General features: G+C 40.9%; 2 protein-coding genes across 5 annotated transcripts in view; one reads left to right on the forward strand and one right to left on the reverse strand.

The window, feature by feature from the left end:
- ITFG1 (integrin alpha FG-GAP repeat containing 1) overlaps positions 1–17495 on the reverse strand; it is a 129946-nt gene extending 112451 nt beyond the window's left edge. Inside the window, exons 1-5 of the mRNA XM_081030703.1 lie at positions 17061–17495; positions 15366–15438; positions 11253–11398; positions 9956–10013; positions 8653–8727 (exon numbers count right to left, since the gene is read on the reverse strand). Of these exons, the coding sequence (XP_080886829.1) occupies positions 8653–8727; positions 9956–10013; positions 11253–11398; positions 15366–15438; positions 17061–17268 (560 nt within the window). The 5' untranslated portion in view covers positions 17269–17495. The remainder of the gene's footprint in view (positions 1–8652; positions 8728–9955; positions 10014–11252; positions 11399–15365; positions 15439–17060) is intronic.
- Positions 17496–17522: 27 nt separating this feature from the next.
- Positions 17523–27654, forward strand: part of PHKB (phosphorylase kinase regulatory subunit beta) — a 136323-nt gene continuing 126191 nt past the window's right edge. The window contains exons 1-2 of one of the 4 annotated variants that reach the window (XM_081030706.1): positions 17523–17662; positions 19763–19875. In XM_081030706.1, coding sequence (XP_080886832.1) covers positions 19821–19875 — 55 coding nt within the window. In that variant the 5' untranslated portion in view covers positions 17523–17662; positions 19763–19820. Of the gene's footprint in view, positions 17663–19701; positions 19876–27654 lie in introns of those variants that run through there. The other 3 variants (XM_081030705.1, XM_081030704.1, XM_081030707.1) reach the window with 3 other exon arrangements.

Genomic DNA, 27654 nt, shown 5'->3' on the forward strand with positions numbered 1-27654 from the left:
AAACTGCTTCACGCACTTTTGTTTCCGTCTGGGTCCCTTTCGACATTTCAGTTTGCGACTCCTAACAGAATATTAATTGTAATCTTGCTTTCCTGAACATTTCAAATCAATATTCCAGTTCATCACAGCATTTTAACGTTTATACTTGTTGCCTATACTCTATTCTACATTAATATCTCTTAAAAGGCCATTAACCGGTCCTTATACTTTCTACACAACGTCTATTACCATTCTGGTAAGTACCAAAGGTGGGCTCGGGGAGGGAAGAGCTGCTGTTTCTTTCGGTGCTGCATTTTAAGACTGCTGAAATTGTATATACATATAAACATATTATATGTATATATAGTTGACTATCAGAATTAAATTGTTCAAAATTTTATAGTTCAAAATAAAACTCATGTCTCCTACCTTTAATGTTGCTCTTTGTACACATCAGTTTTTCAATAATAAGCAGACATCATATTTTTCAAGCTACTATACTCATATAAACTATAATCTTCTCATATACGTGCTCAACTCCATTTGAAGGCCAAGGCCACAAATACAAACTACTCTGATTACAAAGGAAGAAAACAGCAAAGAAGAGAAAATGGGCAGTTCTGAGCCATGGTAAGTCTATTCGTTGACATTTCTTGACCTCTGCAGAAAATTCCAATTATTAGCTTCCCGACCCCCGCGCACACACACATGAAACGTTAACTATCTCAAGGTTTTTTAATGTGTGGGCATCATCACCTTTAATCTCAAAGAACAGTATTTATCGAATAATAAATTTAAATATAATTAATGTCAGCTATAGCTTTTGGCTGCCTATGGTAACAGCTCTTTGAAATGACCGTTGATCCACCCACCTTTCTATTACCAGCCTATGCTGAATTACCTCTATTTAAGATATCCAGGTAAATTACCACTATTTAAGATATCCATTTTTTCCTTGCAGAACTTTATCATGATGTAAAATATTTTTATATCTGAAGTCTTTTTAGTGATCACTCTATCATATATCTCCAAAAAAAAAGTATGTCTACAAATTGGTATATAAATTAAAATTGATAATTAATTGGTTTTGTTTATGTATCTGAGTGTTTCAAAGAACCTCTCTGAGGTTGAATGATTTTAACTACTAGTGTACAATTGTTAAAAACACACACTATATAGTGTGATAACTTACTGAACCAAAGGTAAGATTTTATTGGAAATGCATTTTTTGAACAGATGGACAGAACTTCAAAATGTATTAGTTTATTCATCCTTATGACACTGCTGGGATGAGGCAGGAATCAGCATGACGTCCGGTCCTACTCTTCACCTTTATAGATATAAATGCTAAGAAATTCTGTTCATGTATTTTCATTAAAATCTCCTTGGAAATATAATATGAAATTATTCCTAATATTTTAGGTATGATAAATACATTGTGATTATGTATTTTTAAAAAAATATCCATATATTTTAGAGATATATATATTGAAATATTTATAGATTAAAAATGTCTGGGAGGGAGCTAGAAGAGAGAAATGAGGGTAAAGGTATGAATGGAATAAAACTGGTTAAGAGTTGACAACCATGGCTAGATGACAGGTGCACTATATACAAATTCATCGTTCCGTTCTCTTCACCTCTGCATGTTTAAAACTGTCCATAACGAAAGTAAAAAAAAAAAATTTCGAGCTGTTGATTTAGCTCATTCAATTTATGGAAAACATCTTCCCTATAATCCAATTCACAGACAGTCCTCACTGTCAAACCAATCTCCAAATGTAAGTTATTTTCTGTCAGAGTTTGACCTCATTTTTTCCATTCAAATAAATGTACTAATATGTGTTTCAAGGAATATTATAAACACTGAAGAGAAAACTACACAAATATTGTAGGACAGATTACTAAAAGCAGTCAAGAATAAAATAATGAGATTCGGATAAAATTGATTCATCTTGTTTTTTTTTTAATAGGTTACAAAAACAAGATGGTAAAGCAACATGCTATATTCATCATTAGTGAACTTCTAATAATGCAATGTGATACAGCTAAAATAATTCACAGAAGTATAATGCTAATACAGCTAAAATAATTCACTAGAAGTATAATGAAAGACATAATGGTCCTTCAGTAAATGTGTATGAATATCGAAATTTGGCGTCTGGCTTTTGACCTAATTAGATAAAAACAGAGTATAAAAATGAGAAATAATTCCAGTTATTTCTTATTTTTTTAGATATAGCAAAATTTTCTTAAGACTTTAATATATGGTAAAGGGATATACTGCAAAAAATTTGGCTCAGGAACCAGCATATAAATTTATTTTCTATTAATAGAATGAAAATAGTAAGTATTTTATAAGACAAAATAAGATGCTTGACTTTAAATGGAATTATCTTGCTATGATTTGATAAAATAGGTTTTAGCTACATTATAGAAAAATGTATAGCAAATATGAAAGAAATTAGATAAAAGTTTTAGTCATGGGTCTGGTAGTCCTAGAGAATATTCCAGTCACATCTGAAACAATCATTGTCATCATTCAAAACTACGTGGGCATGAAAGATACCTTCCTTCCAGTTAATGATGTGTCATAGGGAGAGTCCTAAGAACAGCTGAAAGGTCTGCTTTGTGGAATTGAGCGTTTCTCATGGATGCTCTTTGCTTTGCTCCCCCAAGGCCTTCTCTCAACAATAACAGATTCTCTGACAACAGTCAAGGGATGGAAAAGGCAAAGCCATTAAAACAAAAACTGTCATTACTTCCACAACCCCACTCTAGCACATCTGAATCCAGAGTATCTCAGTGCTGACCAATTCCCTTCTTTTGCAGACAAGCTTCATGTTAAGAGAAATAAGCAGTAAGACAGAGAAAGACTGGAAATTCTATTAGTTTAGGATATCTGTGTTTCGTACGCTGTGGGTTTTTACACCCCGGAAACGCATCATTAGTAAACTTTAAGGATAAGGAATATGGCATTTTCATAGGTCAGAGGAGAAAGTTATAGTGAACACAGGTATATTCTCAGGCACATCAACTTTAGTTCAGGTAGGAGTACATCTGAACCCTGAGGGTCTAGAAGGTGATTCGCTTCAATGATCTGTGCTTGCGTCTTCCTTTGTGCGTCTTTACTTCTGGTAAATAAACAGCTCATTGGGCTGTGTTCCCAAAGATGGCACATTACTTGGCATCCCACATGTGCTATTGCATTTCGATTTTTCCATGCCCACATCCACAGGTAGAGGTAGTAATGATCCACTCCTCCCGAGTCTTAGCTAGTTCTTTCATCTATTTTGACCAATAGAATGTAGCAGTGATGCTGTGTAACTTCCGGGTCTGGGCCTTACGAGATCTGAAGCTCACATCTATACCTCCTGGAAAACAGCCCTAAACTATGGGAAGTCCAGCCTCGCCACGTAGGAGTACCGTCAAAAGCCCTGTGACTACAACAGAAGGGATGAAGGCAAGAGCAGAGAGGTTTTAGAACTTGGCAGGCCAAGATTCCAATCCCAGATCTACTGTTTATTTATATATTGTGAGCTCACACTGGTCCCTTTCACCATTGAATGAGCCCCTCTGGCCACACAAGCTATCTGTTGTGAGAAAAAATACGAGACAGCTGATGGAGAGTGCCAACCAGAGTTACTCATCATTCATATATATATATATATATATATATATATATATATATATATATATATATATATTTTTTTTTTTTTTTTTTAAAAGGCTTATTTAGGGTTCTCTCTCTCTCTCTTTCTTCCCCATCCAACCCCAAGCCTCACAGAGGACAGGTAAATGGTGTAACCTTGTGGTATGTCGCTTCTGAAGTGGTCAGAGAGAGGCAGGTTATACGGGGAAGGGTGGGAAAAGACACATTTCTCGAGAACAAAGTCACCCTGATACACACTTGATGGGTCATTCACTCACTCTGGGCCTCTATTAAAACTCAAAGGTGTGAGACGCACCAGATAAATCATAAGCATCTCTCAGAAATAACAGCTTGTGTTCCAAAGAGAAAACGTGGAGATTTCTCTCGGCTATATCTTTATTTTGTCCCACTATGCCTACCTCCATAGGGTCTGCAGTAATATTATTAGGTGCAAAATTACTTTGGTGCAAAATTGTGGTTTAAAAGGTTGAAAGGTTTAAAATTGCTGTTTAAAAGGTTAAAAATAATTGCAAAAACCACAATTACTTTTGCACCAACCTAATACACCTAAGAGAAGTGCCGGCAACTCTGACTCCTGGGGCGGGCAGATAGGACAGAAGGGCGGGGGCCAGTCTGAAGACAAACACGGGCCTCCACAGTTGAACCCACAGCTCTACTCAGGATAAATGTGGGCTGAACCCAGGCCTCCAGGTTGTTGAAAGTCAAGTATGGGGAGCGTGTTTTCAACAGCATACACACATACCTTTAAAAAATGCAACAGGAATCTAAGGAAAGAGGACTTAACCTTTATTTTCAGAAATTACGAATTACTTTGATGCATTTTACCCTAAATTGAAATGGTAATATATACTAATATTATGCTTGCTTGGTTTTCAAGGTTTTTCCCCAAAATTTTTTATTGTGGTAAAATATACATAACAAAAAATGTATCATCTTAACCATTTTTAAGTGTATAGTTTAGTGGTATTCTAACTTGTTTTAAAATGGACTTTTTTCTATACAATTGCATAGCACTGAAATAAAACAAAATGATTTCTCCTCAAAGAAGAAAATTGTGATATATGCTAATAAAAATATGCTGAATCAAGACACTTTTAATGATCAGTATTCATGATAAAATGTTACTATTAAATTTCTTTACACAAATTACAAAACTGTTTTTCTCAAGAAACTGGTATCTTTCAGAATAATTACTTCAAAGGACACACACCTAAAAATTGTAAGATTTAACTAAAAGCAAAGGGAATAAATTTTGAGAATAACATCTTAAACCATTTACTTAGAAACAAACAAAAGTTCACTTATATACAACACTGCCAACCAGAACCTAAAACAAAGCAGTACTGATAAATCACCAGGGAATCCTAAGTCATTTAATTGGCCCCTCAAAAGCTTCTGGAGGGACTCCAGAAAATAAAATACAGACCCTTAACTAATATGCCACTTGAAATAATCACAGCATATACAATTTTAAGTCATCTACTAAAACTTTTCACTATTCCTGTGGCTTAATTTTGAAACAAAAAATTAGATGAGAAACAGTAGGAGAATAAATTACCTCCAACAACAAAATTTCTTCCGGAAAAAAGTTAAATTGATGCAGTGTTTCGATGGAAATACCGATAAGAAACTTATTTCTCAAGTCCTAATAGATTCCCTTAAACAACACTGTTCCAAACATAAATAGTGTATGAGGGGAAAAAGGGAGGAGCTGCTAGGGGAATTCAAAGAAATTCTGAATCATCTCAAAGCCACCTTTTTTTGTTAAGATTATGAGTACCAACACTGATCAAAAAGTTAAAAGCTGCCTTAAGGATTATTTGGTTTTCTTTTGTGTTATAACCTCACCATAATTTTCATATTCTTTCTAAAGTAGATTTAAGTGGCACAATATCAGATTATTATTCCATTAATTGCAACATTTCCTGTAATGCATCAGCAAACAAAGAAAACCAGCAGTAAAAATAAAGGGTGCTTTAATAAATCAGTCATTGGTTAAAATGTGAGAAAAGATGAAAGGTTACATGGAAAAATTGGGATTTATTCCTCTGTATTGAGAGTAGCTAACTATGTTTAACTAAAAGAGTTTTTTTCTGATAATGGAGGGAAAAAAACCCCACCCACATAACTAACAGTTAAAAATGGCTGCTTTCAGTGCCATTAAGATTACATTCAAAGTTTTCATGTGCTCATGGTGAAGTAAACAGAGTCCAGTCAAGAATCCATCTGTCACATGTTTACATTAATATCCCCAAGTATACAACTTGGGCCTCACCCAGAAGTGTGTTTGGACTCAGTATATGAGTCATGGAAAATCTGAACCGACCAATATAACACTTGGCTTTGATGAAAATTATAGGTACAAGCTTTTTCACTTCAGTACTAAAAACAACATGCATATTCTGAATGCTTACACAACATCAGTTTCCATACCCTGTTATGGAAAATGCTCATTAACGACAATCTCACATCCCTGCAAAAGCAGGCCCAACACTTAATCGCGAGGTGCTAACGTCGACCGGTAAGTGATGGGGCACGTTATCACCTTCTTTCAAGTCACCACAAGTGAGGTTGAGGCAGAACTGAAGTCTCAGCTTTGAGCCTTTAGCACAGGGCAGTGGTCTCTGGCACCTCCTAGATTTAGCACCCTTCCTGCCCTGCCAGATACGCCCACCGTCCAATCACAAGGGGGTTTTCTGCCTGCTGCCATTCCCAGCTTAGAGTGACCACTGCACCTTCACTGCCGCCACACCGGTCATGCTAGTTAAGCTTGTGGGCGATCTCCTATGTCCTACGTCCAGGCCCGCACTGGGCCAGAACACAGCCGGAGCTTTCCAGCATAGTACTAGGGCAGCAGTAGCGTCTAGTTAAAGATCACTGCAGATTTCCTGTTAAATTGAGGTGGTGGCCAAAAGGAATTAAATTTAAGATAATGTTGGGTCTGGCATACCTATAAGGCACAATATTTAAGTTGTAAAAAGTAGGTTAGATTTCTTGGTAAGTTCAGACTGGGCTGCCAAAGGTGTCATATGAATAGTCCAAAATGTCCGTGCTGATGGGTGGCTTTTTCACTGACCCACCTATGTGTATGTCTGTACCTTACAAAACTGATATGACCTAAGAATACTTTTCTTTTAGTAATACATAAATACTTGCACCCACAAGGGCATAGTCAGTGTTCTGTTGTCGAATATTGCTATTGCTAGGCCACAGTTATCCCAACAATGCTAGCGGCAGAAAATCTTTTCTGCCAATTTATATATCTTCATGCTTTAAATTGAAATCAGGACAAATCTCGGATACAAACTTGTTACTTACAATATGGTTAGCTACTACTATTTAATCTGTAACTGAAGTGTCAATAAAAAAATATCATAAAGTAGCAGAGCATTTCTCCAGAGTGTGGAGGATGCCAAGGTCGTGCACACAACATCAAACTGAACGTGTCTTTAGGCAGAGGAAGCTTGAGAAGCCATAGTTTTTCAAGAATCATCAGAGAAAAAGATCTAGTACAGAATTCAGAAATAAGCTATGGCACTATCACATGACATTCAAATAGGGTTTTTGCAGATTAAGTAGAAAATCTATACAGATGTTAGAAATTTTACTTTTTGAATGACCAACAACAGCTGTCTCCGGAGTTTTAACTTCTAGAGGTCAAACTATATCATATTAAAGACTCTCCAGGTATTTCTTTGACTACAGCCGAGGTCACCAGGAAATAAATCAAGCCAGAAGTCTCTCAATCTCAGGTCTGCCTTTAAGAAGAAGGTAAGCAGGTAAGCACAGGGTTTCCCGAGGAGTCTCAGGGGCCCAGGGCAAACTACAAGGCTTGCTGTGGTAGGCGTGGCCTGTGCGCCCCCCCAACCCTAGCTCCACCCATACTCAGCTGCCCATCGGGCCACAGAGACAAGGCCGCATCTCCATCCAATTGGTCTCTAAAGCAGGGTTCTTTTCCAGATACTTTTCGAAACTGGAGAAAACAGGTTTCTCATTCAGGATTCACAGTAAGTCTTTCAAAGGTCACTATGAATAGTATCAAAACACCATATTCTTTATTGAACATCTTCAGAAAAAATGATAGGAAATACGAGTTTCTCCTCATAATACGTTATATTTTGACAATTTACTAGTCTGTGCACCTGTGACTCACGTCTCAAAAACTAATCATAAAAATACAGTATTTTTCCAAAGCATCGAGGGAAAATTCATTACATTTCCAAGTACCCGGGGAAGACAGATTGATAAAGATACTTGTCTGCACTTGCTGCAAAGTCAAAAAAGTAAATAGACGTGCTCTGTACTCTTGAACTACATTTTTGTCTTATCAGATACAAAAGAAATTAACCAAGTTGAAGGTATCTCCTGAAAACTCTCTTGCTATCCTGAATTCTTGTGTTAGGAAGATGTATTTTAAGGCTAGAGGAATTACAATGGAGATCTTTGAATCGCAAGATTGCAGGTGGTCTTTACTAAGACTGGCACGCTTGGGTAGTAGGAGCCTGGCACACATATTGGTTAAGGCTAAAGTATACACGGAAATGTTTCCAGAGCTTAGAGAAGGGATGTTTACATTTACAGGCAATTATCGATTGCTCACTGAACAAACAAAAGAAAAAAGGAACAAGACTTATCATTAAGAGTCCGGGAGCTAACATGACAAAGGGGGAGAATCTGATCAGCCTGCACCATCCATCCTATTTAAACTTTTTCATTTCTAAAAGCATCTAATGAACTCGTATGTAAATAAGGACCTGTAAAGTCTGTATCTCTAATTTCCAGAGGCACAGAGATGAAGCTGACTGTCCATAGAAAGCAGTTACAGATCAAATCCAAATTGTTTGGCAAAGCTCATATGCTGACCAAATGCCCTTTTAAACATCTTTAAGAACAAGGATTTCTGAAGAGCTGGGCTTTTTCCCCAGAGGTTAAAGCAATCAGTTCACACAGACACAGTCCCTATAGCAGCAATATGTAATATTACAATCATATTTACTCACCCTCCTAATAGTATCTGTGGCTGGATGGACTCATTTGTGATACCAAATACATCAGGAATTAAATCACCATTGAAGCTGAAAAGAAAATATTAAAAACATTAAGCAGCTAATTTTACTAAGTTCTCCAACTTAGCTTTCAAAGAAAAATAACCTTTGGGAGGTGTGGCAAACCTTACAACGCTCACTGATACATGTGGTGGTCAATGAAACATCAGCAGGAGTGATGGGTCACTTCTAGGCCAAAGTGTTTAATTTTGGCCCCTGCGTCCTGCAGCCCCGTTTAGGCTTGCCGAGGCAAAGAGGAGGGCCGGTGTTTCAGACGGCCCAGCCCCACAGACAATGAGACCTCTGAGAGCCTGACTCCCTGAGTGATGGCACAGAGCAGAGTCCATCACTGACTCACATTGGACTTGCACTGTGAGCAAGAAATAAACTTTCATCGTAAAAGTCTAATCTCTGCATGATCTAGCCTATCCCTGAGTGATAAGCACACATCACTCATTCCAGAATCATGACCCAGCTGGTTTAGTTAGATGGACTTAGGAGAAATCACCCACAAAAGTAATCCCTAGCTGGTATAGTCAAACTGGCCATTGAATATTGCAACAACAATGAAAAAACATACAACTATGAAAGAAATCAAACTAAGTGCCTTCAAGATTAATCCATGGATTTACCGTTTAGACTCCCAATGGTCACTGCCCCACTGACACTGTGACTGTAATTTTAACAGCTGCATGAAAGGCAGCTCTGGACAAGCATGTGGAAACACACTGCTTTAGTCCCCGAAATGATCTCTACCTCTTTACCAGAAATCCTGAAATTTGATTCAATTTATCCTGGTTATGAGTCTATTTTGAGGAAATAAATGATAACACTACAGAGCTGTCAAAAAGGCCAAAAGTTTCTCTTTAATATAGAAATCTTTCTAAATCGGTGGAGGAAACTCTGTGTCCTTGATATCCATCAATTAAGCACTTAATAGTTTTACCCTGAAACAGGTACGTATCTTAATTCTTTGAGTAATGACATGGCTAGAATCAACATAGATCCAGAACAGACACACTCAAAGCTACTGAAACAAAAAGGAAACACAAATCTCTTCCTATTTCCAAAACAGTGAGTTTCATTGTTCTCTTTCATGGCAAATAAACATTGTATGATCAAGAGTACAGGCCCCTATCAGCTTTAAAGGGAGATGAACCCAGGGTGGATACTACCTAGCAAAGTAGTTTCTTATGTGAAAAACTGTTTTATGTTTGTAAGTTGGAAATCACTCAAAGGGAAGCCAGCACATACTTACTCCATAATTAGCGGTTCATCTTGAAAAGTCCTATTAAGTATGGTCATATTGTTAGGGTCTGTAAAGAAAAAAAATCCACAAATCAGCAGGCATTTTATCTTATTTTTGATATATACACTTAGGGAAAAATATTCTTTCATTATTTTCAAGATTCATCTCTAATTGATTCCTCTAACTGAAATGGACATCAAGTCTGTAAAGGCAAAATATTGGGAGAGCTCGCTCTACCGTGCAGACCAGCATGACAATAACTTCCATGTGAGGCTTCAATCTAAAAGGCACCTCGGTGAGTCTCCTTTATATATACTGTCCACCATTAGTGCAGTTGACAATAAGGTTTAGGGTACAGAAGCCAATATACGCGGAACTGCCAGACTCTATTATAAAAGGCCCGTGTTTATGTACAGACAGCGCTTTGCACGTGGTACTACTTTAGATACTAATTGGCTGAATGAGTCTGAAGTATTGAGGTTACCGTCTACATTCCCAAATGTTCCCGAACACACAACTACACCACCGCCACCCCCGCCTTGAAATCTGGCTCCATGAACAAATTGGCTCTTTAGGTGTAATTATTTGGCTTTTCAGATAGGACTTGGAGGTGTGTGTGTGGGTGGGTGTGGCAGACTGACTCAACCTCTGCTCCAACCTTGCTGTGTGTTCCTGGACTGCGGAGACTAGAAACCGAAAACAGCATTTCTCACACAGCCTTCCATCTGACACTCTGAGTACAACGCAAGCCTCGCCAGTCGGATACACTGTGCGTGTGGGGAGGCAGCAGGGCCGCAAAGCTGTGCATTTGCCACGTCTGTGTCAGCGTCTCAGGGTTGAATCTGTCAGTATCAAGAGGCCGGTGCAGGACACCCAGGGGGCTGGTGAGTCACAGAAGGCACAGTGGCATTCTGACAGTTGTTGTGCAACCAGCCACTTTCGGACAGCAACAAGGCAGTCGCTTCCTTGAAGGCTTTGGGGATTGTTCCAGAAAGTTCAACCTACCGTCTGTTCTTCAGCTACCCCGATAATTACGTAAGCAACCAAAACGTTTTAATAAACCTCTGCCTTCGTTAAGCTAGCAAGAGTGAATCTGGTTCTCTGGAATTGACCCCAGACCAGTTCTGGGTTGAAAATGAAAAATCAGAAAACGGACTTTTCTTTTTAAGTTGTTAACAGACGGTTATAGACACTCAAGAACTGCATTTCTGAACTTATTTCAGAACAATATCTTTGTAACAATCACATAAGAATACAGGCATATTTTTGCTTTAATATCCAATAATAAATATTAAAATAAATTCACCTAATGTCTGATTTTGTCCCCAGAAGATAACAGCTCCTAATTCACCGTGGCCATGATTTTGGGGAAGGTACGTAAGAAGCACATCCATTTGTGAATCTCCGTCATAATCCCCGGGGACAACACTTGTTATTAATGCACTGTGATTCCTAAGGGAGACAAGCATCTTAAGATATCCAGTCCACTTCAAACAGAAAAGTCCGCCTCCATATTTGCATCACACAAAAATATTTTCAATGCAAAATTTAAAATTTCACAGAACTGACTTGCATTCTGTTCTTAATATCTTATCAGGCCTCGTGTACGTAGGCCTCTTTGGTCTACGTAAGAATTCAGGATCAATGCAGACTAATCTTAAGAAACAAGACAAATGCGAAACACATGGAGAGAAAGCTCAATTTTATGTTCAAGCATTGGCTAATGCAGTCCTTTTACGTCGTTCTTTTGTCAAGGATACCAGGACACTTGGATGGTGTTTATAACAAATGGAGGCTCCTAGTCAATTGTTACAGCAGCAAGGGGTATCACCCTCACGTTATCGGTTACAAGGTATTACTTATAAAATATTTAATTTGGATTTTAATGCAGATTTGAAATATACAGTGAAAACAAAATCATCATTTCATTTCTGAGAGCTAGTCAAGATTCACAAAGAAAATCAGCTCCTTTTACCAAAGCTGGCAATACACTATCAAAACATACACACTTAATTTTATATTTTTAATAATGAAATAATTCGAAAATTATTTCTGTAACCTTGAAAACTTAAAATATTCTGGATAGAGTCTTGTCATAATGTGCTTGAGTGACCCAACCAAAAAATGGGCCTTAAATTCAATTTATAGTTAATTCTACTTAGAGCAAATAGCAAGACAGCAAGTTTCCAAATAGATGATGGATAATTATTTTCTAAATAGCATCAAGAATCTAAATACACACACACACACACACACACAGGTTTTATTTAAAGTGAAATGAGGAAAATACTGAAAAGTTAGTGAAGAAAAGAATATAACTATAGCTTTATTGTAATGCATCTACTTACTCTGTCCCAGGTATTACACCAAGTGCTTAATAGCTATTATCTGATAATTTAATTTTCACTACCTGAGCTAGGTATTATTCTCATTGAACAGATCAGGACACTGATGTTTGGAGCGATTAAAGTAGCTTCCAGTGTTAAAAAGCTAGTTAAATAGAATAGCTGGAATTCAAATTGAATTGTGTTGGTACCTAAAATTGATCCTCGTTACAATAAAATAGTTTTGGTAGTACCAGTTTCCTCAAAGAATTCCAACAGTACTTTAACCTTTCCATGGAAAATGCCTGGTCCTCAAAAATGATGATGCAGCAACCAGACATGCAACTATGTAGCAAAGTGTATCTAAGGTGTACACCTCTGCTTGTGTATGTGTTTATGCATGCAAGTGCAATAATATATATGGCACATACATGGCACGAATACTTGTCCAAACAGGTCCATAATTTGGTGGCAAAAAGTACCCTGAAATAGAGAGGAATAAACTGCAAAGGATTAGATGGAAACTTAAGACGAAGAGACTCTGAAAGGACATAGCAGGTGGAGGGGTGCTAACTGACTCAGCAGGGCAAGGAAACGATAAGCTAAAGTGCCTAGAGAAAAAAGCTCCCGAAGGAAAGATTTTTGCCCTGAAGAAGCTCAGGATTTGGAGTCATCAGGAAGAGTACAGGACAAGAGTGAGGCACCAGGCTAAAAACAGGCTTAACTGCAAGTCTGTACTGAGAGTGATGGTCCCTTCTGCCTCTCGCTGAGCCAGGCAAGAACCAAACCATGTTTATTTCTGGGAAGTTTCAGGTCCTAGAGATTTAATTTATAGCAGAGGGTAAGGTTTTGGCCCTAAGCTAAAAACAGGGAGTTAATGGCAAGTGTACAAAAGGAACAGTCTGATACTTTGCCCTCAGCTCTACCCTATTCCTAGGATGCCAATCAGCCAGGAATACATGCTCAGGGCAAGAGAGAGGAGACAAGTCCCTCCATGCAAAAGAGTTTCCAAATTAGCTCTTTAGTGCCTTCCTCTTAAATAGGAATAGACACCCCTGCCTTTCCAAGAAAACCATGGAAATTAAAGACAGCCAAAACAAACACCAATAAGGAATATGAAGAAAACAGAGAAAATAAACAGAGGGAATAAAGGAAAACTTCAAAACTACACTTGAAGACATAAGAGAAGTATGTCCATTATAACAAAACAAAAGAACAGCATAGTGAGACAAAAGAATAAGAGAGGGAAGAAAACTTCTTGGAGATAAAAACATGACAGCAGCTAACATAAAAAATTCAATAGGAGGATTAAGATAAAGTTGAGAAAACCTCCTGGCAAGGAAAATAAAACAAAATGACAAAAATACAGATAAAATAAAGGAAGAAAGGCAGTCTACTAACCAACTGACAGGAATTCCTGAAAGAGGAAATAAAAAAATTACCAAAGAAATAATATAAGAACATTTCAAAACGCCCCCAAGGATAGAAGCCTCCTGCTTGAAGGGGCCCAGTGTAATAAATGAAAAATCATCTACACCAATACACATGATCATGAAATTTTATAGCAAAAGGGATGAAGAAAACTTAATGTCTTCCAAAATTAAAACAAAACAAATCAGATTTTAAGGATTAGGAGAAAGAATAACACTGGATTTTAAAATAGCAACCAATGAAGCTAGAGGACTATAGGTTAACCAAAGCATTAAGAGCGAGTAGGAAAAAATTGTGGCCATGGAAGGACATGCCACGCCTCCCTTCTCAGTAGTGTCTTGAAGGCTGCACTCCAGTGAAGTCAACGGAGAAGCTAAGAGCAAAATGGCCCAGGCTTTAAGCCACAAGGACCCAAAAAGCGTAGCAGAGTGCAAGGTCCCAGACGGAATCCTGCAGAAGGGCCAGAGGATGACCCAGAGTGGGCAGAGGGCAGAGGACTCAGTGGGGAAAACAAAAATTTACAATAGGTACATACATGGCAGATACGAGGGAACATCTGCAAAGAAATTAAGGATATGTATACAGAAAACTATGCAATTCATTTTTTAAAAAAGCAGTCATTTACTCCAGGAGGGACACACTGTACAGACCTGAAGTACTGTTTGGTTCTGAAGTATACAGAATCTACATGGTCAAAATGTAAACAATGATTAGTGATTTAACTAAAACTATGATATACCTATCTGGAAATGATGGAGATTATTTAAAGATGGTAAGTTCTTATTTACACTAACAAAAAAATCTAAGCGATGAAGATGATAACTCAATTACAGTGAAAAAACATATTTTAAAGTATGGAACTAAACACCAGATGAAACAGCTAAAAGTTTTAAAAGTGATTGCATCTGAGAGAGGAACAGGGGACTGGGAGAGGAAACAGGGGAAGGATAGTTACTTTTACTTTGAAAAATATTCTAATAAAACAAAAACAAGGGTTTCTAAATTTTAAAAATACAGCAAGTCCTTACCTAACATCCCTGATAGTTTCTTCAACTTTAAGCCAAACAACATATAAGGAAACCAATTTTACCACAGGCTAATTGCTATAAACGAAAGTGAAGTCCCTATGGCATTTCACCAATGTTATAATGAAAAGACGCCGAATGAAACATTATTTGGGGACCTCTTGTATATAAAACAACCCTGCATTAATAAAAAAAATTAATTGGGATTTTTTTTGAGTTTTGCTTAGTGGAACCCAAGTCCTTTATTTCCCATACATTTCCTTCCCCTACCTCCCACAAAGCAGTTGACCTGATAAGCCTGGGATTGAGCTGCTCCCAAGGGCACATTTAGGATAACGGACAGACAATCCTGAACACATTCAAGAAAGCATATTAAACTGCAAGGAAATGGAGGGTGTTTATACAGGAACAGACCTGGATCCTTCAAAATGTGTTTATTTATTTTTCAAGTAAGCCATTTTTAAACTGGCACATCCACTATTTTCCCTAACAAATTATTTACTGCTCATATCTCGTAACTAGTGTTTCTGTGTCAATACCACCGTTGAGTAAAACTGATTTCAAAGACAATCCAACTAGCTATTGTGTGTCTATTATGACACTAACAACTTTTACAAAACCAAATAAATTTGTACTTACTTCAAGGATATCTTTACTTTGGGTTTAAAATAGGGTGCGTTCTGGTCTGCCAAAAAGACGATTAAATCATTTCCTAAAAGAAGCGAATATATGATATTAGAATAATGTTTCCTGGTAAGACATCCAATCAGTGGTTACAAGAAGTTTCTGGGCACTGTTCTCAACAGGAAAACTTTTATTTACTCTAGTTTATTTGCCCTCCCAAAGTCAGTCCTACTGGTCTGGTGGAATGGGGACTCCTAACAGCATATCACAAGTTCAATGTTCAAAGCAGCAAAGATATAGGAAGGATGAACAGGGAAAATGTAGTTGGTCCACTCAAACTGAAGCCAATGGCTTCTGCCTGGAGTCAGGTCGGCTGACTTAAAAGAACCATATCAAGAGCATGTCTTACAACTAACTATACTGTATGTCAAGCCTCGTCGTCCCCAAACCTAAGAACGCAGCCCCTTATTAAGGCTGTTTAGTTCATCAGATGCCTCACACCAAGGACACAGGAACTCCTGCAGGAATCTGACTGGTAACAAGGACATGACACGTTTGTAAGCCGAAAAAGCTAAATCCTCCAAGACCCTCCCCGGTGGCTCCTATGGGACCTCCCCACAGATGGATACATTCTCGGAAGTCAAGGAGCGATCACTGCAAGACACTTTTGAGATTGTTTAATGAAACATAAGCCACCTTTAAAGTTAAAAGAAGAGTCTGTATCGGTCTGGATGGAGTAGCTACAGCTGTGGCAGTATGTGCCCGTGTTGCAACAGATGGAGTCACACGAAGATAGAAAACATCCAGGGTCCACAAGCCACTCTGGGGTCCTTGCAGGGGCCCCAAGAAATGTGGCCCAGGATCCTGTCACTCAGGTTCTGCACAAGCACTTCACTTCTTGCACAGTGGCCTTGACCTTAAATAGTACCTGGTTCTGTGGGTACTCAGCACTGCTAAGACCCATCGTCAGCATCAAGATGTACAACAAAGTTTGCGCTGTCATTCATGGCTAAAGCAGGGGACTCTCAAGAACCTCAAGGTGGCAAACAAAGAAGACCTTTGGAAGGCAGGGCAGTGACCAAAGCAAGGCAAGGTCCGGTGCACACAAAAGGCTGGGCAGCCAGGAGGGAGAAGAACCTGCAGTTGTCCAGTCCTTTCCCAGGGAGACACTGGGCTGAGCGGTGATCCCTGCAAAACACTCGTGGATCGTGGCGTGTTTAGGGCGTCGGAAGGGCACAGCCGCTTCAAACAAGGCTGGGAGTCCAACCAAGGGAGGGGAGCATGAACTAGGCAAACGTGGGGGAAGGAAGAAGTCCCCCGGGGGAGAAATCGTCAAGCTGCATCTTCTCCAGATCAAAGGAAGGCAGACCGGACGGAGAAAGCAGGCGGGACGGAGGGGCCTCGGGAGAGCACGGAGGGCCGGGCCACACGGCCTCCCGGGACCCAGCAAGAACTTGGGGGGGGGGCAGGTGATTCCCCGGGAGGAGGGGCGCGCGTGAGGCCGCGGGCTTCCGGGAAAAGCACTGGCCGTTTGCAGGGCTGTGGCGGGCCCGGGGAGATCCGAGTGTGGGGTGGCCGGCCAGGACCTGGGGCTGGAAAGGACGGAGAAGACGGGCAATGCAGGAGGACCGGCCCCGCGAGCCGGGGGCGTAGGGAACACCGGGAGGGGCCCCGGGACCGCGGACAGAGGGAGGGTCGGCAAGCACTGACTTTCCCGCAGCACGAAGAGGTCCGTCTGCTTGTCGGAGTTGAGGTCCCCGAAGGCCGCCAGGGTGCCCCAGGCCTCGGCCCCAAAGAGTTCGGCCGTGACGTTGTGCAGCGCCCGAGCCGGGACCGGCCCGACTCCCAGCAGCGCGAGCCCCCGAAGCAGCGGAACCAACAGCGCCCAGCAGCTCGGCAGCCGGCCCGCCGCCGCCATGGCCGCCCCTCGCCCCCGCCCCTGGCTCGGCGCCGCGCTTTACGGCAGCCGGAAAGCACCGCGCCGCCGGCGACAGCGAAAGGGCGCCACCTGGACGCCCGAGCGAGCCGCCCCCGAGCCCCCTCTCCGTGTCCCGCACGGGCGGCCCCTCTGACGCGAGGGAGGCCGAGGAGCTGGGCTGCAGCTCGCCCTCGCGCGCACTTCCGGTCGGCGCGCTTCCCGACAGTGTCGCGCGGGGGGGCGGGGCCGGCCGGCGGAGTTGACAGGCGGCCGGGGGGCGGTGGCCTAGGCGGCGGCGGCGGCGGCGGCCCCTGCGCGATGGCGGGGGCGGCGGGGCTCATGGCCGAAGTGAGCTGGACGGTCTTGGAGCGAAGAGCCCGGGCCAAGCGCTCAGGTTTGGCTCGCTGGGGCGCCACCCCCACCCCGCGCCGCGCGGGTGCTCCCCCTCCGAGCGCCTTGGGCGGGAGGCAGGTGGGGGTCCTAGAATGAACCTGCGCCCGCGTGGGGCCCCTTAGAAAGCAGCCGGCGGCCCGGCCCCCGCCTGATGTCTCTCCCCGCACCTCTAGGAATTAGGTGGCGGTCCCACCGTGGTCCCCTGTACGTTCCCCCGCCCCGTTTCGTGTGTGTCCCCCTCCGAAAGTCGGTGGTGGCGTCGCCTTCGCCCGGAGGCTTCCTCCTGAGAACTCAGACGGCGGCCCCCTTCCTGGAAGGACAGTGTCCTCCTCCCGTGTGCGCCTCCCCGACGCCAGGTAGCCTCGTGTGCCCGGCCCTAGACGCGGGCGGCTGCTCCCTGACGGCCTCCCCACGCGCTCGGAGCCCCCGCCGCTTCTCGCGTGGCGGCCGTGGACGGGGCCAGGGCACCGGGGGCCTCGCGCCCCGCGCAGTCAGGGCTCGGAAGGAAGCGGGTCCCCTCCCTGGTCGTGGCCCCTGGGCGCCTGCCCCCCGTGGCTCGCAGACCCGAGGCCGCCGAGGTCACACGCCGCTGCCGCGCAGACGGTTGTAACGGTACAAGTGTCCTGAACCGACTCGTTCAAATTGCACCGTCACGGCTTGGAAGGTAGCCTGGTGGCCGAGAAGCCCTCCGAGAGCCGGAGGGCTGGGCATCGCCCTGGGCCGCAGGTGTGCCCAGCACCGGGAGAGATGGGGGAACCACGAGGCTTCAGCTTAGAACGCTGCCTTTAAAGGACCGATGGCCTGCATGTCAGAGGTGGGGGTGCAAACGCCCGCGTTCCCCGTCCGGGAACACGCGAGCGGAGCCCGGAGAAAACCAGCTCTGCCTTTGCTTTGATACTAAGTAAAGTTTTTCTCGGCTAACATGTTACCATGATGTTTGGGGCTTTTCCCATTTATGGAGTTCTTAGTTGTCTTTTTTGTGCGCCCTGCCCCCTCTTTTTTAATTTGAAGAAAATATCTAACTTCATAAACGATACAGTAGAAATTTACCCAGCCTTTGTTGCTAACTTCATTATGTTTAAACCTTAAAAAAAGTTTTGCACTAATTTACTTAGGGTGATATTAAAACAACCAAAAAAAAAAAATACGAGAGTTTTCAAAAAGTAGCCCTTAACCTCAATACAGTTCATTGGAATTGTCACATGTAGTTTTGTTTCACACTTTCTCTTAAAATTTTTGTGTCACGCTGAAGTACTGAGTTGCACACTAGCAATGTATCTATCTGGTTTATAAAGAGTGTTAATGGATTCATCACATCTGGCGGTAGAGCATAACATAACAGCTTTCTACAGGGAACTGAGCTCTGTCCTTAGCATATATTTTAAAAGCATTTCTCCTTTCCCTTAATAAGCATATAGGGTTTGCTTTCTTCTCCAGTTTTTATTTCCTCCGAAATGTCATAACAGTAAGCTTTGAAAACCCACCTTCCCTTTCTTAACTGAGAAAAAAAGTTAATTTTACTTAATTGTTGGCGAATGCAGTCACTTAAATTCAGTTTCATGTGCAAAGTAGTTTAGTGCATCGTGTAAATGTTGGATGTACCTATGTGTTTACATCACAGTGGTAAAGGCAATCTTTTGAAGTCATTACTCCAAATTAGTTGAGGCTGCAGATTCTTCTGCTAACACTATAAAGTTTCTTCAGTAAATCACTGTCATCCTGATTCATTAAAAACAATCAACTTGATTCTTGTTACTTTTAGAAGAATCTGTAATCAGCTTTGTTTGAAACTGGCACTAACCTGATAGGACTACAGGGTTCTGAGCATTGTTACATAGTAGCCTAATCATTTCACTGCTCAATAGAGAATGCTACTCTTATGTAATGTTTAATAAGTGGATATTATGTATTTCCTGCCTAATCCCTATAAGCAAATGTAACTTACCAAAGCAAAGACAATCAAATTTTCAAGTCATAAAGAGAAAATAAAATTACAATGAAGCTCAATTATTGTCTTTGTTGCACAGTGCATCGTGTTAATGACTGCTCACACTGCTTCCAATTAATCTAATGCTGATTGCTTCTAACCTTCACTAAACAGTTTTGAAAATTGCTGTAGTTTAGCCTGTGACGCTTATGATTAGAGCCAACAATCTGAAATGGCCAGCTCACCTGCTGCGGTCGCCTCTTCTCCACCAGCTTTCTTAAGGTCTGGTAAGTGCGAAGACCCCCAGAGGGTCACTTGGTAATTTTAAATACCTTTGTTTCTGAAGTTTGATGTCATCATAGTATTTTATTTTGATTTTATACCTCTTTGGTGGGTCCAAGCCTGAACACGATTGTTCTGTTATTTGTGAAGCTCAAGTTTGCAATGTTTGCGAAATGTTGTTGTACTGGCACGAGAAGTGACAGTTGAGCCTCAGTTGTCAAATGAGTACATACAAAGCTTCTTTAATGATCTTTGTCTTCTTGCATAATGGAAATAACGTTTTAAGAGGAGTTTTTGGAGAGCATCCCAATTATTTACTCTTCGTTAGCTCCTTGTGAAGTAGGTATTTTTACATAATACCTTTTCATAGACAGGAAAGGGAAGCTGGCTTGAGGAAGAGGTGAAGCAACTTGCTGGTGCCAGAGACTATTCTGTTTCTAGGCCATGTGCTTTGCCTTCTGTCCCGTGACTTCTTGATAGAAGGGCAGCGGAAGGTGTTGGCACAGTGGCTCTTAGGCTGTCATACTGGTGAAACCCTTTGCAAGCTGGGTGCAAACTGTGGAATTGCTCCTCAGATGAGTGCCTAGGATTTTGAAAACAACTTGGAGGAGGTTCATGCCCCCAGGATAGACGTAGCCGGATTCCCGTTTGGAATCCAGACCTTGGGAAGTATCCAATCTCACTTTACAGAAGAAGAAAAGGGCTTTGTTAAGGGGCTCTGCGGCTGAAATGAAGGCTAAAGTCTTTAGGGCTTTTCCTGTAAGTTTCCACTCACCTTGGGCCATTGAAAACCTGTTGGTGTGTGAACACTACCAGAAAAGCCTGCTGGCAAGAGTCTTCTTTGTCTCTAATGTAGCTTAAGCAGAATATTCAAGCCTCAGGACTCATTAACAACTAAATATTAGATGAGCCAGCCAAACAGTGAGAGTGAAAACTTTTTTTGTTTCACCACAACCATGCAGAAGCAGTTTCCCCTTTTATTTCCATTTATATTTCAAGTCCTGTTTTGGCAAGATTCAGGAGAAAAGTCTTGAAGAAAAGAAATAAGAAATATCTTAGGGAAGAATCACAAACAGGAGATAACAAAGCTTATGCTTTAAGGAATGAAAAATGATTCTTGTCTTTAGTTGTCATCAGCTAACTAACAAAATAGTGTATTGTATGTAACATTGCCAATTATTTCTGATTTCATCTTTGAACTAAGAGAACAAGAGGACATATATCTTTAGACTGTGTTTTCTTTAAGCACCAGGCTCTGTTTTCCATTTTGGCTGTCCAAATAAGGGCTTGGTGTGATTTCAGCACTAGCAAAGTTACATAGCAGTTATGGGGAAACAGAATGCTCAGATAAGCTTGTATGCATCAGTAGTCCTGAACAATTTCAACACCTAAGACCTATGCTTTAACATTACATAGGGTGTTTGAAGTCACATACAGGAAGCTTTTCCAGTCCCACATTGTTAAATCAAAGTAGGCTGTACCAAGAAACAAAACAGAAAAATTCTAAACTTCACTGTTATGAGCCATTTTAAAGACTGATTCCTTATAAATGACTTTTCTGGGGTTCCTCTAACCAAAACTTAGTAATGACTCTAAAGAAATACTTAAAACTTTTATCTGTTGAAGGAAATACTCAGAGTGGTTTGCGTTTACGGTTTATTCACTAATTTAGAAAGACTGCATTTATGTTGGAAATGATTCTTTTCCCCTATTGTAGTTCCTTGGACATTATCATTGTAGGAGAGTGTTTTATGGAGTTATTTCATTTAACAGTCATTTTAAAGCATGTCCCGGGTTCACAGCTGAGCTTTCCCTGGTACTTTTGGCTAGAAACTATCCAATGTTACCAAAAATGAAAGCCAGGATCTTACTTTTGGAAATTTAGTTTCCAACATACCTAGATTATTTTAACCCTCTTTATTCCCCCTGGATTGGTTTCTGCTATTTTCTCTTTGTTTCTCCTCTTTATTAAATTTAGTGTGTGTTCTGCATTTCTATGTGTGCCTGCCTGAGTTGTGCTCTGACTGCAAATGTGTCGGTATGTGCTGTGGTTGAATGTAATTTGTCTTGCTTTCATTGCTTAGATCCAAAGAGAGTTCTAGAAGCCCAAGTCTGTCTGTCTGTCTTTCTGTCTTCCTTTCTTTCTTCTGTATTCTTTAAAATGTTTTAAAAATTTTTCACTTATAGTTGACATACAATATTATATTCATTTCAGGTGTGCAACATAGTGACTAGACATTTATATAACTTACAAAGTGATCACCCACCCCAGTACGGCTAGTACCCGTTGGATGTCCAGATTTTTCTTTAAAGAACCTTAGGGTGAAATGTACAAGACACTGAATTTATAGGCAAATTCCACCGCCTAAATTAATTAATTAATTATTAGGGAAGGAGTGTAGCATCCTCAGGGGGCTTTGGCTTCTCATGTGCCTACCCCAGTTCTACAATGCATTAGCTTGGTCAGCTATAGCAGACATACTGGCATTATGGTTCAATCGTTTGGAGTAATTGTAGCATTTTGTGATGAGTTAAGAAACGTCTTGGCATTTTTACTTTTATTCTTAGATGAAAAGATAATTTTAAAAATTACTCTTTTTAGGGAATAAGAGGTACAGACTTTCAATTATAAAATAAATAAGTCCCAGGGATGTAATGTACAGCACAGGAAAAAGAGTCAATAATATTGTCCTAACTTTGGATGTGGACAGATAATTACTGGACTTATTGTGGTGATCACCTCATAAGGTATATAAATGTCAAAGCACTATGTAGTATACCTGAAACTAATTAATGTTGTATGTCAACTATACTCTGATTAAAAAATAAAGAAAAAATTTATTTTCTTCAAAATTAAAAAACAAACAAAACTCTCCTTAAAATGAATCTCAGCTTACCTCTTGGCTGTCTGGGTTTATAGCTTATAAGTGAGTTTATCAGCATGTGACTTGAGTTCTTTCCTTTACTGATGTCTTTTCAAGTTCTTTGATTAATTTTCTTGTATTGATTTGATGTGATGGGCACATCGATACCTGGTAAGGTTTTGTTGTATATTCAGGGCCAAACTCAGCTTTTTATTTTACATGTCTGACACACTCCTCTTCTTATACATTATATACCTAGTAGTTTTGTCTGCTGCCTAATTTAGCAGTCAGCCAATCAGAAAGGTTCTCGTGGCTTAAAGAGACTGTAGGCCTGAGTCTCCTGGGCTGTTGTGGGTTGTGTCCTTTACGCCAGGGAAAAAGTATGCATTTTGTGCTCAGCTACACGTGAATCAAATCCTGCTCTGGTTTACTACCTGTTTGAACTTGAGCAGGTTACGTTACATGTTTGGTACTGTTTTCCTTCTCTGTAAAAATAAGGATAACAAAACCTACCCGGAGGGATTATTGTGAGGGTTAAGAAAGATGTTAGATGCAAAACACTCGCTGTTTCATAGCTGCCAGTGCACTTTAGTTCTTACCTTTCCTGAAAGCACGTGTCTTTTACGATATTGCTGAGAAGCGTTTAAGAGTTGGACTTATACAAAAACAGACATGGCTGCTTCTCTTTTCCCCTTATTTTGATGTCTATCCAAGTAGCCATTTGATTAAGAAAACTTGTGCTGAAATACAACTAGCTTGAATCAGATTACTCAGAACGTAGCTTTTCTTTTACTCTAAATTCATTTCCTTTTTGTCATTAATCACTGTAAGTCTAAAGGAATTGTTCCTGACAGTTTCCATGGATACGCCTGTCAGATAGCAGAGAGCAGCCATTATTTTATGTATAGTTAGAAGATGTTTTTTGTCTTATATTGGTATGCATTGGGTCCCCTTCAAGTAGGATGGAATTTTCGGAAGCCCTTGTAAATTGTATCCTGCGGAGCTTTGATCTCTTCTTACTAGGTCCTGCCCTGTAATCTTATAAGATTTAGGAAATGGAGGCCACATGATATGGTTTAACTCCCTTGGCGTGACTCTCATTGACCTTAAAGCTTACTCTCTTTCTGTGCTGTTATCCTCAGCAAGGATGATGCTTCAGATTTTATAAGTGAACCGGTTTCATGAAGAGGACAGTGTCTCACTGCTTTAGATTGTTACGGGATACGCACGGTGCATTCTAAAAGCTATTTTCCTCTTGCTGTTCTTTTTCATCATCAGTCTTCTGTGAAGCTAGAGAAAGGGTAAGAGGAACACTACAGAATTCCTTATTCCGAGTCAGGTGCCTACTGAACCTTTCCAGATGGGTATATGCTGGGCACCTGAAATGTAAGCTGGCCAAAGCAGAACCCTTACCTCCTGCTCCTGTTCCAACCCCAAACACGGACCTCCCGCAGACACCTCCATTTCAGTAAATTAAACCATTATTTCTTCCACTGTTCAAGTTAAAAACATTGAGGTTATTCTTCTTTTCTTCATCCTTTTTATTTAGTTCATTTGTAAATCCTTTCTACTTCATCTCCAAAAACGTATACCGTGATCTGTGTGTTCCCCAGGTGTACTCCAGCCTCCCTCCACGTGCCTCTCTGGTCTAAACTACTCAAGTAGCCGGGGTCTGCCTTCCTCTCCTTGCCTCACTGCAATCTGTTCTCCATCCAGCAGTTGTTAGAATTTGTTAAAAATGTAAGTCAGGTCATGTCACTTTTCTGTGATCCTGCGTTACCTTTAGCATCAAATTCACAGGTGACCCCAAGTTACCTGGCTCTTGCCTGCCCCTCTGATCACCTCATGGAACGCTCCTCTTCCCCAGCTACTCCTCGGCCATGCTGACTTGCTTAGTTCCCTAAGACACAATTTTGTTTTCCTTTAGCTTCTCTGGAGTAGCTATTTTCTCTGCCTGGAGAGCTCTCTATCCTGCTGCTTGGTTAGCCTGTCCCTTTTGTTTTCTTCTAGGTTCTCATCTTCAACTTAGCCTCCTTAGAAAGGCCTATTCTAAGTGGCACTCTTAATTTTAATTCTCTGTAGTGTACGTCTCACTATTTGATGCTTTTCTCTTAGCTTCCCTATCTCATACAAGAGACCAGACTTCACATGTTTTGTTCACTGCTGTGTTCTGAGAGCCCAGAGGTGTGCCTGGGGTATAATAAATGCCAGTAAGTCATATTGCTTAGAAAATCCTATTCTGCCCCTTTTGAGAGACAGTGTCATAATGTGGGTAATATTAATATATGAACTACAGGCTCATACAGCTAGGCTCAGATCCTGGTATAATACTTATCAAGTGTGAACTGCTTTTGCACCTTCTTTCCCTCATTTTATAGAGGAGATAATAGTAATCCCTCACGAGTCCTTTGGAGAAGATGAAATAATGCCTATGAAGTACCTAGTTAGTGGTCGTGGTGGTGGTACTAATAAAAATAGTGGTTGTAATGTTGGTGATGGCAGCAGTGACAACTCCAGTCACTATGTTTTATTGAGTATTTAATAGGTGACAGGTAGTGTTCTCTGCTTTACATTGGAATCTCATGACAGTCCTATGCTACAGGTACTACTACTATGTCTGTTGAAATCAGCAAACACATTGTTACATGAAGTCACACAGGTAGGATATAAGCTCAGGCAGAGCCACTGCTGCCTTCCTCTTCCTCGTGATGCACAGGGCTGTGTCCCAGAAAGAAACGGCCGTGGCTGTTACCTGCTTCTTGGTGGCGGTCACTGCTCTTGCATCTCTCTGATGTCACAGGAAGCTTGGACAAGCTTAGAGCCTGGTGGAACTTTAATTTATGCAGAGCTAGAGATGACCTTAGTGTTTTTGCATGCTACAGCCTCTCTCTCTCTCCTGGATGCTTCCAGCTGTTTCCTACTCTGCTGCCTCTAGCCATCACCTCTCCTCGTACCACCTCTCTCTCTAGTCCATTCTGTCTGGGTGATTTTTTTCTGAAATAATCACCTGTCTGGGTGATTCTTTCTGAACTAAAGAACTGACCTGTTACCCCCCTGCTGAACACCACTCATCAGCTCCCCATCTTCTGCAGGGTTAGGATGGAACTTTAGTGACGGCCTCTCTGGCAGTGACATTGAGCTGAAGGGGGAAGCAGGAGTCAAGTGAGAAGCTTGGAGGAGGAGGGTTTGAGCTGGGATCTTGGGGACAGAGCTGGACATTTGAGGAGCAGTGGGAAGGCCAGAGGCCGAAGCATTGTGATAGGAGAGAGAGGATGGCTGGGACGGCCAGTGCCTTGATGATGTTTGGATTTTATTGTAAATGGAAGGGGAACCATTGAAAATTTGAAATACTGCTATGAGAAGACAAATATTTTTTGAAGATCCTCTGGAGAGTAGCGAGAAGGCAGGGAGCAGCTGATGGCAGGAGCCATGTGTTGTATGTGTCTGTCCCCACGTTTGGCACCTAGCACAGTGCGGGGCTCCTGGGGCCCCCTTCCATGTTTGCTAAGGACTGGCCCGGAGGCACAAACACTGACGTGCCACCAGGACTCTGACCAGGTGGCCGCCCGGGTGATGCACGAGTCTGTCTGCCATTGATAACACACCTTGGACTCAGCGGACTTTTAGAATGTGGCCCATACACCCAGGAAAATTCTTATAAATCCGTGTCTTATTTTTATGTCGTTATGATAGCTTTGGTTCATTTTTTAAAATGGCATTTTGGCCTCTGTAATGGAATAATATGTAAAACCACACAAGGTGCTGCCGTTATCTTTTCTCGGTTAAGGTTGAATGATACATACTCGTATACATATTTGATTTACCTGTTAAAAGGTACTCGGATTGTGGGAGATATAATTCCAGTTTGTTTGTTTTGTTTTTATTGCTAAACACTTATGCAGGTAGGATACGTATTTTATGATTTTTTGGGGGTGTGTGTGTCTATTTTTAAATCCCTTTGTAGAAAATAAATCACAGAATTGTAACTGCATATGTTATGTACTTGGCCTTGAAATTTTGGTAAATGCTTTCTGATGGTTCATTGTAGTTTTCTGTGATGTGTTTTTAATAAATTCACAGTTCTCATTTTTGTCACATTAGGCCTTGGCTGCCTTGATTAGAAGTAGTTTTAAAACCGTGAAAAAAATTGTTGCTATTTTCTATTTTACTTTGTGGTTTTTTCTACAGTTTTTATTAGTTTCTTTTTATCAACAATGATATAACTACATTTTAGTCCTTTAAAAAAGAATTATTCTTTCATTTTTAATGTCTTGATTTTATAGCTTTCTTCTCTTTCAGTTCATATTTCACAAATTTCTTGAGGAAGTTGCTTTTTATAGATGAACAGATATGGTACATTAAATGACTTCCAAAAAACACAGTGAGAATCTTCTTATGCGTATAATTGAAATTGGGCATTTTTATAGGTTCTGATATGTTATGTCTCATGTGTTCTTTGTTGTCATTTAAAGTAGACATCACTAGTTTTAATTTGTTATAAACATTTTTTTAAGCTTCCCATCGTACTCGGTTTATTACCAGTAACCTCACATCATTTCCATGGCCTTTCTTTTTGGCCCTTTAAGAGTCAAGTCTTATAGCTCAGAACTGAATTTTTGCAAATTCAAGCCCTGTGTCGGCCCTGGTCATGGAGGTGAACGGTGGCGCTGTTGTTTGGATGAGAGACCGAGTCTTACCGTTGAAGCCATGAGAGTGTTTTGGCAAGGACCGGTACCTGGTTGGCACTGGGCCACTGCCGCCAGTCCCTCATCGCGCATGCGTTTGCTTCCTGGATGTTTGGAAGACATACTCGTATCAGGGCATTAACTTGTATGCTTTATTACATTTCTCTCTTCCTCCAGAAGTTGAACCAGTAAAGAATATTCTACAGTTTTAAATTATTTTTTTTATGTGGTTACA

The sequence above is a fragment of the Rhinolophus hipposideros genome (assembly GCF_964194185.1).
Source record: "Rhinolophus hipposideros genome assembly, chromosome: 21".
NCBI lineage: Eukaryota > Metazoa > Chordata > Mammalia > Chiroptera > Rhinolophidae > Rhinolophus > Rhinolophus hipposideros.